This window comes from Styela clava, chromosome 10, assembly GCF_964204865.1.
Source record: "Styela clava chromosome 10, kaStyClav1.hap1.2, whole genome shotgun sequence".
NCBI lineage: Eukaryota > Metazoa > Chordata > Ascidiacea > Stolidobranchia > Styelidae > Styela > Styela clava.
This window is the reverse complement of record NC_135259.1, coordinates 13,356,448-13,366,299: the sequence shown is the minus strand read 5'-3', so window position 1 is coordinate 13,366,299 and position 9,852 is coordinate 13,356,448. Positions and strand designations below refer to the sequence as shown.

At 35.9% G+C, this 9,852-nt stretch overlaps 2 protein-coding genes across 3 annotated transcripts; both read left to right on the top strand.

Annotated features, from left to right (window-relative positions):
• The first annotated feature begins 1,743 nt into the window (after positions 1 to 1,743).
• On the top strand, positions 1,744 to 5,430 carry LOC144428164 (uncharacterized). Its single transcript, XM_078117016.1, has 3 exons — positions 1,744 to 1,875; positions 2,798 to 2,910; positions 3,894 to 5,430. The coding sequence occupies exons 2-3, from the start codon at positions 2,854 to 2,856 to the stop codon at positions 4,143 to 4,145; spliced, it is 309 nt and encodes a 102-aa protein (XP_077973142.1). The 5' UTR covers positions 1,744 to 1,875; positions 2,798 to 2,853; the 3' UTR covers positions 4,146 to 5,430.
• A 712-nt stretch (positions 5,431 to 6,142) lies between these two features.
• Positions 6,143 to 9,520, top strand: LOC120337814 (uncharacterized). 2 transcript variants are annotated; one of them, XM_078117015.1, is made up of 4 exons: positions 6,143 to 6,428; positions 6,993 to 7,140; positions 8,060 to 8,172; positions 9,228 to 9,520. In XM_078117015.1, the coding sequence occupies exons 1-4, from the start codon at positions 6,174 to 6,176 to the stop codon at positions 9,474 to 9,476; spliced, it is 765 nt and encodes a 254-aa protein (XP_077973141.1). In that variant the 5' UTR covers positions 6,143 to 6,173; the 3' UTR covers positions 9,477 to 9,520. The 2 variants fall into 2 exon arrangements, with proteins under 2 accessions (XP_077973141.1, XP_077973140.1); XM_078117014.1 differs by having other exon boundaries at positions 9,225 to 9,520.
• Positions 9,521 to 9,852: the final 332 nt, after the last annotated feature.

Genomic DNA, 9,852 nt, shown 5'->3' with positions numbered 1-9,852 from the left:
AGGCAATCACCTATTACCCGGAAGTAAAGCTGCGAATATAGCGGTATTGCAGAAGTTGACGTAACAATTAAATCACCGAGACATACTAGATAAGGCGTGCCGAGATTTAGGCGGTTCAACTCAGAGCGGAGAGCTATGCTCAAATATATGGACACGGAGGGCAAATTATGCGGTAACTTACCAGTACAGAACGTGTATCATGGTAACGGTAACAGTGCAGAGACAGCCCTAGCTTTTCCAGGTTCTGTGACAACGATCCATTCTTCATGATTCAGTTTTGACGTGATCCAAGTCACTTCTGTGTTACCACATCAGGTACCGTACCAAAGTCTACCAAAAACTTCCCACTTTTGAAGGGCACGAGGTCTGTAGGAAATATCAGTAATTTTAACAAAATGTTTAACAGCAACAAAAAATATGACTCTGAAACATCTAAACTGGTCAAAAACTTCTTCTAATTGGAAAAAAATCACTTATAATACACGTCCCTGTAAATTATAACACGTTCGTATACTAATTAGGCCAAGGCATATATTGACTGCTAAACAAAATGATCATTCATGTAATATGTCACGGTGAATTGGTTCACGAGATATAATGATCGTGTCGATATTTTCTATATAAACACCGAGTCTTGTAAGTTATTATCATTCGTCTTGAGGTGATCGGTGAAAAGCTATCTAGGACGCTATGCCAAACGGAATGCGCGGGACTTGGACATTTTATTTTATTTGCTAAGTACCAAATCATGATTGAAGTAGCTGGCAAACTATAATATAAGCACGCTAACCTGTTTTTAAATTATAATGGTTTCATTTAATAATAAAATATCCCTTGAATTAGCGTGGGGCTCACTGTTGTCGCATATATTGAGTGGTCGATGCCGGCTTCCGGGTCTTTCGAACCATGTAGGCCTAAGCATAACAGTTGTGTTCGCTGTAAATCAGACAAGTCGTATGCCCGTAGTACAGGGCTTCACGAATTTCGGTGTCATGGAGCCCGCGAACAGGTTGGCTATTATATACGGAGGCCCACAATGAATTTATAAAAATAAAAATGTTCCATATTGATTAATTTTCATGAGTAAATTAAAATTACTTTATTTAATTAATGACTCGAATCTCGAATGTATTTTCTGCTTTGAATTGAAATTTTCATTGTCAATTATTATTAATGCCGTTATTGCTTCTTTGGAAAGTTATATAATTAGCCAAGTCAGTTAAACGAATAGTTCGCGGAGCCACCAGGTTTCACTCACTGATCCCTGGGGCTCCGTATGGAGCACTTTGAGGAACTATATGGTGTAATATGTTCATTTCAGTATTAGTTCAAAATGCAAAATTAGGTAATTCAGCCTTCTACACGTATATTTTCAATTTGTCGGTGTTCGGTGAGCGTGCTGAGAATCAGTTCAATACTGTAAGCAAATTTATTGCAATTTCAAGGAAATCAACGTTTTTGGTGAATTTTTACGACTAGCGCATAGGATTCTGTAAACAAATACCAATTAGAACGCTAATATTGAAGTAAGATATGATTTGTTTTAAAGTACGTTGACCGAGAAAGTTCAGAGTCGCACGTCAAAGGTGAACGTAGCAGAACTGCGCAAATGCAAGTATTTCGACGCTATTATTATATCGCGATAATTTTTTTCGACACTTCGCGTATGCAGACTTTCATTATTTAGGTCTCTGCTGCAACTGTCAATATATACACTGATTCTTTTAGATCATTTAACAGTACGAGACAACGAAGATGTTTGGTTCAAAAGTTTGAAACAACACATGGAATGCAGAGATAAAATCCTTACATTACACTTATTAGAATGGTTTTCACCTTCGTGGAAGCGGACGCAAGTCATGCGCCATAATTGGGGTAAGGTAATTAGATTAACTATTTTAAGAACTCCGGGCCACTCTAACCACTGAACTATTTGGCATGGTAAAAATCTTCATTTTATTATTTATTTTTTTTTCATTCTTATTTTTTCATTTTTTAAACAATTTATTTCACCACGTGCCGCTTACAGGTACTGATAACCAATGTTAGACTAGGATATCACATCGTTTTCGGGACTACTTTTCGATATTATTGCAACTAGAGCTCCTCGTAAGACATACTCTATTTCACCATGAACCGCCAGTCCGACACGACCAGTTTTAAAAACCCACCCCTTTTCTACAATGCAAAACAATTTCGACATTTCAAACTATGCAGTATGGAATTGGGCCAGCGTCGATAGAAAACTGTATTCGGTTCAATTAGGATAGGATTCGCATAGGTATTCCCACGTAGAAGTGGTAATAGTGCGAAGCGACGAGTTGCCAAATGCGCCGCGAAAATTAATAGAATCGTATCGAACATAACTAATATATGATTGAATATTTTACATATTACGTGGCGTCTGCCTCCATTGTTACGTAAAAATGAAGACTGACACTACGTGCTGCAATTTTGTAACCTGCGCGAGCTTATATATCTGCTGAACCGAGTTGAGCGAACATCAGTGGTGATTTAGTATTGCAAAGAAAAATAAGGCAGAGATGAGAAAAACGAGTTGGTTGTTTACAAACTTTAAAAAGCATAACGTAAAAGTAACGATCACAAAACTGAGTTTTATTTGAAAGTAGCATTTGCGCCCTAAGAATTTATCCTGATAATTTGGCGCCGCATGAACAAAAAGTTTGGGAACCGCTGTCATATAGGAATATTTGATTCACTAATCCATCGTTCCGATGGCAAGGACATTACCCATCTTAGAGATTTTCTTCAACAATATATTTTTTCTCGAATATAGGTGAAAAAATTTACGGCGATAGATACATGTTTGATTACAAATGGTTTTGAAGGAAGATGAATGAACAACTATTGAAATTAATTTACAGACAACACAACGCGTATGTTTTCCACGTAAGTACTTTTATAGTTTTTTTTCGTTCATATCATTGGTAAACAGACCATGTACAGTAATTTTAAATCGTTTTTTGACGTCACCGTGTGTAGGATAATTCCAATTGAGAAGTACCAAAAATATTCGAATTAAAGATTGCCCCGATTTAATGCATTGTTGTTAGACAAACAAGCAAAACCTTGTTCAAAACAACTTGCGAAGTCATTGACTTGCACATTGTCAAGTGTGGTAATACATTGAGCCTATTTTATTTTTAAATTCGTGTCTATAGTCCCGTCCAAAAATGAGAGCCTCTTTTCATTTCTGATCGCGTTTATGTGATGCATCTTAGGATGCACTGATGTGAATTCAATATTATTTAATTCAATATTTACATTTTAATCGCAAAAATCGTTTATGGTAAATCGTTTTTAACGCATTTTTGGTCCGAAAATTTGCTTACATTATCCTTTTGTTCAGTTTCCTTTTTTATTAATTACGACCCACTTGACACGGCCAAAATTTTTTGCGACCTCCGTGAACTGAAATAAAAAAGAAAGTGGAATATAATACCGAAAAAAATATTAATAAAATTGACAATATCTTTAATGAGACTGATGTACTTGCGTATTCTCGCACAGAAGATTGAATCTCGGCTGTATTTCGGAGATGGTGGGTTCCAGTACTGGTTCCAAATTTGATCAGTATTATGTTTTAACATAAGTTGGTGTCAAAACGATTTTACCGCGACCTCCAATGAGCCCTTTTCGGCCCACTGGGGGTAGGGACCTGTATTGAAGAACAGGTATTGACCTGTTTTGAGGAATCCTGTATTAGCCGTAAAAAATCTCTCTTGTGATTGAATCAACGACTGAAGTTTTCCCAACAATAAACAATTTATCATGAATGCTCACATATCACATATCGACTTACTAATTCTTGATCTATACATGCATTTCAAAATTCTATTCATGCAAATATTGTTGACGTGACGTTTTTGCAGAAGGCACCTAAAACGAAGCTACTGTTTTTTAACGTGAAGGATGGTTGGGAACCACTTTGTAAATTTCTAGACGTACCAGTTCCTGATGAACCCTTCCCGCATACAAATTTCAAGGGTGGAATTGTTCAGCATTGGATAAATACACACCCACTTGTATTGAAAATGAAAAACGAAATGAAGATTACATTGCCATCAATTTTATTTGGAGCGGCCACGTTGCTTGGAGTTTTGCTTTACTCAAAGAAATGGTAACACGGTTGCAACACTTGTCAGGCTTTGCACACTAACATTTTATTCACGAGTAAAATAACTTTGTAAGTTAATATTGATTTCCTACCGTGTCATCCAAAGAATAGAGTTGGAGTAGAGCTATAGAGCAAATTTAAGAGCTATAGACCAAATCGATATAATTTTGTTACTGCAATTTTGATTTATTCTTAAACTATTCTAACTGGGAATAATCCTTTTCCCAATCCCAATGTCGTGATTCATGTTTGCTAAAATCACGGAATTTTAATGTTGTATCTATAAACGTCAAGACGGTGTCAATATGGGAATGACGTCCTGTGATCGGTACAAGAAGAATGGATTGTCTTGTGCAGACAGGACCAAGCCGATGAGATGAGTCGCGCTTTTATCTAAACTTCGTGCCTTAAGCTCACGTTAAGTAAATCCTCAATTGGAGAAACGTTTAAGTTTTATTGTAATAAAATAACTCCTCTATATTCAAGCGTTGGCCTTGTGACAGCAGTGACGAACCGCAGAGTTGGCTTAACGCCACGCGATCCATTTTTTTTTTACCTGGGTCCGGAGTCCCAACTTAGACGTCCCTTGGTTGTTCTTTGACGATAGCACCAGGCTTGCTCACGCTACAAGTAATAAAATTAGTCAAATCTAACACTCCATCATACAATGAATGTGAAAAAGATGGCCGAGGTAAACTGTGAGGAAACGTATTTCCCAACCTACAACAACGTTAAACCACAGTGTCTGGTTTGTTTTCAGGTAATATCTGTCACGAAAGAATAAAATTTGAAGCGACCTTACAAAACCAGACACCAGAAATGATACCGAAAATACCACGCTATTTCTCCGGAATCAATTTTAAAATCACTAAAGACTTTATATATATATTTCTTAAAAAACTGATTAGAAGGGTAAACTCTCATTTCTAAATGTATGTAAAGTGAGTGAGCTCGCGATGTTTAGATCACTTTTGGGTTTTCTCCGACCGCTGCCCGCGAGACATTCTCAGAAGTTTTTGCGCCCGCTAACCTCACATCTTTGACCACCCTGCGCTAACCTCACATCTTTGACCATCCTGCGCTAACATATACATTAGCGGTTCCCAAATGGTGCGCCGCGGAAAGTTGCCATGTGCGCCGCAAAAATTAACAGAATTGTGTCAAACATAACTAAAATATAATTGAATATTTTACATCTTGTATTCATTATCAAGGTTTTCTTGTTTCTTATTTCATATGCTGCGTACATGGATCAATATATTCATTTTGCCTTTCTATGTCGTTTTCTTCCTGTTACGTAGTGTCTGCTCTATTCTTACGCACCAAGAGATATGTCCACGACTTGCCGCAATTTCGAGAGCTACAGTTTATTCATTTGCTGAACCGAGTTTAGCTAACATGAGCGATTTTTTTAGCATTTTAAAGAAAAATCAGGCAGAGATGAAGAAGAAGGGTTGGTTTTATTCCTTAAACCTACATGTTTACAAACTTTAAACTGCATAAAAGTACACAAACGATTACAAAATTGAGTTTTATTGTCGCATATGTGGAGTGAACGGGGTCAGCCCTGAAGCTTTCAAACCATGTAAGCATAACAGCTGTTGTTTTTTCTGTAAATCAGAGAAGCATTTTTTATACCCATAGCATGTTTAGTGCATAGTACAGGTGTTCTCAAATTTTGGTGTCATGGAGCCTGTGAAGAGGATGACTAATATGTACGGAGACCCACAATAAATTTATAAAATCAAAGCAAAAAACACTACCGTTACGAATAATATTCCCGCGTAAATTAAAGTTATTTTTTCAATGACTCAAAAGTATTTGCTGCATTGTATTTTAAAATATTCAAATGCGGTTGTCAATTTTTATTAATGCCGTTATTGCTTTTTCCATTCCATTTTATTTTAACAAAATTTTAGGCATGCATTAGCTTCAATTGTCGTAGTCTTGGTAAAATAATTTTTTCTTATTCTATTTATTCTAATTTACTTATTCTATAGGTTTTCCATTAATAATTAGATATTATAAATCTTGAATGAAAATCATAGGCGCCGGCTTTCCAAAGACCGGTACGAAGTCTCTACATGCGGCTATTTTAAAACTTGGATTCGGTACCGTATATGACGCTCTCGAAAATGCTGTCTACTTGCAGGATGAATGGAAAACGATATTCGAACATGGCTGGTCAGATGAAATATTCAAGAAAATGTATGAAAGGGTTGACGCTGTTGTAGATGCGCCAGTCTTCTATTTTTGGGAAGATATATACGACGCGTTCCCTGATGCAAAGGTATTTATCAAAATAAAATTATTCAAAAATGGTCAATGATAGTATGTAGCATTACGCGCGCTACAATTTTCAATAAAACAGATTCGAAAGTTTTTCTTTTCAATAATTGCTCAAAGTAACATTGTAAGTCTTGCCCACCAAAGAGATGGTTTACTGATATGAGGTTCCTAAGCCATCATAAACTCGCTTTTACTCCTTCTAGACATAATGTTGATACTGATACGCTAAAGTTGAAAGTTTTAGTTCAATACTGTAAGCAAATTAATAGCAATTTCAAGGAAATCAACGTTTTTAGTGAATTTTTACGACTAGCGCATATGATTCAGTAAACAAATACCAATTAGAACGCTAATATTGAAGTAAGATATGATTTGTTTTAAAGCACGGTGACCGATAAAGTTCAGAGTCGCACGTCAAAGGTAAACGAAGCAGAACTGCTCACATGCAAGTATTTCGACGCTATTATTATATCGCGAAGATTTTTTCCGACACTTCGCGTATGCAGACTTTCATTATTTAGGTCTCTTCTGCAACAACTGTTAATATATACACTGATTCTTTTAGATCATTTTAACAGTACGAGACAACGAAGATGTTTGGTTCAAAAGTTTGAAACAACATATGGAACGCAGAGATAAAATCCTTACATTACACTTATTAGAATGGTTTTCACCTTCGTGGAAGCGGACGCAAGTCATGCGCCATAATTGTGGTAAGGTGATTAAGTTAACTATTTTAAGAACTCCGGGTCACTCTAACCACTGAACTATTTGGCATGTTAAAAATCTTCATTTTATTATTTATTTTTTTTTCATTCTTATTTTTTCATTTTTTTTAACAATTTATTTCACCACGTGCCGCTTACAGGTACTGATAACTAATGTTAGACTGGGATATCACATCGTTTTCGGGACTACTTTTCGATAATATTGCAACTAGAGCTCCTCGCAAGACATACTCTATTTCACTATCAACCGCCAGTCCGACACGACCAGTTTTAAAAACCCACCCCTTTTCTACAATGCAAAACAATTTCGACATTTCAAACTATGCAGTATGGAATTGGGCCAGCGTCGATAGAAAACTGTATTCGGTTCAATTAGGATCGGATTTGCATGTGTATTCCCACGTAGAAGTGGTAATAGTGCGACGCGACGAGTTGCCAAATGGGCCACGAAATTTAATAGAATTGTATTAAACATAACTAATATATGATTGAATATTTTACATATTACGTGGCGTCTGCCTCCATTGTTACGTAAAAATGAAGACACTATGTGCTGCAATTTTGTAACCTGCGCGAGCTTATATATCTGCTGAACCGAGTTGAGCGAACATCAGTGGTGATTTAGTATTGCAAAGAAAAATAAGGCAGAGATGAGAAAAACGAGTTGGTTGTTTACAAACTTTAAAAAGCATAACGTAAAAGTAACGATCACAAAACTGAGTTTTATTTGAAAGTAGCATTTGCGCCATGAGAATTTATCCTGATAATTTGGCGCCGCATGGACAAAAAGTTTGGGAACCGCTGTCATATAGGAATATTTGATTCACTAGTCCATCGTTCCGATGACAAGGACATTACCCATCTTAGAGATTTTCTTCAACAATATATTTTTTCTCGAATATAGGTGAAATAATTTACGGCGATAGATACATGTTTGATTCCAAATGGTTTGGAAGGAAGATGAATGAACAACTATTAAAATTAGTTTACAGACAACACAACGCGTATGTTCTGCACGTAAGTACTTTTATAGTTTTTTCTCGTACAAATGATGGGTGTGACTTATTTGTTATTCAACATTTGATTGCATAAGACGTGATGAATGAAAATATACAGTATTTTGTAGTTGGCACGTGCAACTATTTATGCGACATAAAATGTTTGCATTCAACATATTATTGGTAAATAAAACCTTGTACAGTAATTTTAAATCGTTTTTGACGTCACCGTGTGTATATATAGGATAATTCCATTTGAGAAGTACCAGAAATATTTGAATTAAAAATTTCCCCGATTTAATGCATTGTTTTTAGACAAACAAGCAAAACCTTGTTCAAAACAACTTGCGAAGTCATTGACTTACACATTGTCGAGTGTGATAATACATTGAGCCTATTTTATTTTTAGGTTCGTGTCTATAGTCCCGTCCAAAAATGAGAGCCTCTTTTTAATTCTGATCGCGTTTATGTGATACATCTTAGGATGCACTGGTGTAAATTCAATATTATTTATTTCAATATTTACATTTTAATCGCAAAAATAATTGATGGTAAATCGTATTTAACGCTTTTTTGGCTCGAAAATTCGCTTACATTATCTTCTATTTCAGTGTCCTTTTTCAATTACGACTCACTTGACACGGCCAAATTCTTTTGCGACCTCCCGGAACTGAAATAAAAAAGAAAGTGGAATATAACATAGAAAAAAATAATAATAAAATTGACAATATCTTCAATGAGACTGATGTACCTGCGTATGTCGCACAAAACATCAAATCTGCGCTGTATTTCGGCGATGGTGGGTTCCAAATCTTTCAAATTTGATCAAATATTTTGTTTCAATTAACATGAGTTGGTGTCAAAAACGATTTTACCGCGAGCTTTATTGAGCTCCTTTTCGACCCACTGGGGTTAGGGATCCTCAATTTGAATCAACGACTGAAGTTTCCCAAACAATAAACATTTATCATGAATGCTCACATATCACATATCGACTTACTAATTCTTGATGTATACATGTATTTCAAAAGTCTATTCATACAAATATTGTTGATGTGATGTTTTTTGCAGAAGGCACCTAAAACGAAACTACTGGTTTTTAACGTGAAGGATGGATGGGAACCACTTTGTAAATTTCTAGACGTACCAGTTCCTGATGAACCCTTCCCGCATACAAATTTCAAGGGTGGAATTGTTCAGCATTGGATAAATACACACCCACTTGTATTGAAAATGAAAAACGAAATGAAGATTACATTGCCATCAATTTTATTTGGAGCGGCCATGTTGCTTGGAGTTTTGCTTTACTCAAAGAAATGGTAACACGATAGCAACACTTTGTCAGGCTTTGCACACTAACAATTTATTCACAAGTGAAATTTATTTGTAAGTGGATAATGATTTCCTACCGTGTTACATAATGAAAATAGTTGAAGTTAGAGCGGTAGACCCAAATTTTATCGATATAATTTTGTTACGTTTGATGCAACGCAGTTTTCAACTGGTTCAGGACATAACACAGTCTAAATTATAATTGCTCTCTAGTCGCTAATTCACGCCCACAAAATTCAGTAATTCCTTTGTTGAATGAACTCGAGAAATTGAAAACCACGGGTTCTCATTTTAGTGAGGTTGTATAGCTCTAAGCTTCAAGCAAGTCAGCAGAGTAGTTCGGGTATGAACCAATACTCGTAAATGT

Excerpts from the sequence above, each read along its gene's own strand:
- LOC144428164 (XM_078117016.1), top strand. The coding sequence starts at position 2,854 with ATGAATGAACAACTATTGAAATTAATTTACAGACAACACAACGCGTAT. Across the intron at positions 2,911-3,893 it reads ACAACGCGTATGTTTTCCAC|AAGGCACCTAAAACGAAGCT; the intron begins GTAAGTACTTTT and ends ACGTTTTTGCAG.
- LOC120337814 (XM_078117014.1), top strand. The coding sequence starts at position 6,174 with ATGAAAATCATAGGCGCCGGCTTTCCAAAGACCGGTACGAAGTCTCTA. Across the intron at positions 7,141-8,059 it reads AGTCATGCGCCATAATTGTG|GTGAAATAATTTACGGCGAT; the intron begins GTAAGGTGATTA and ends TCTCGAATATAG. Across the intron at positions 8,173-9,224 it reads ACAACGCGTATGTTCTGCAC|AAGGCACCTAAAACGAAACT; the intron begins GTAAGTACTTTT and ends TGTTTTTTGCAG.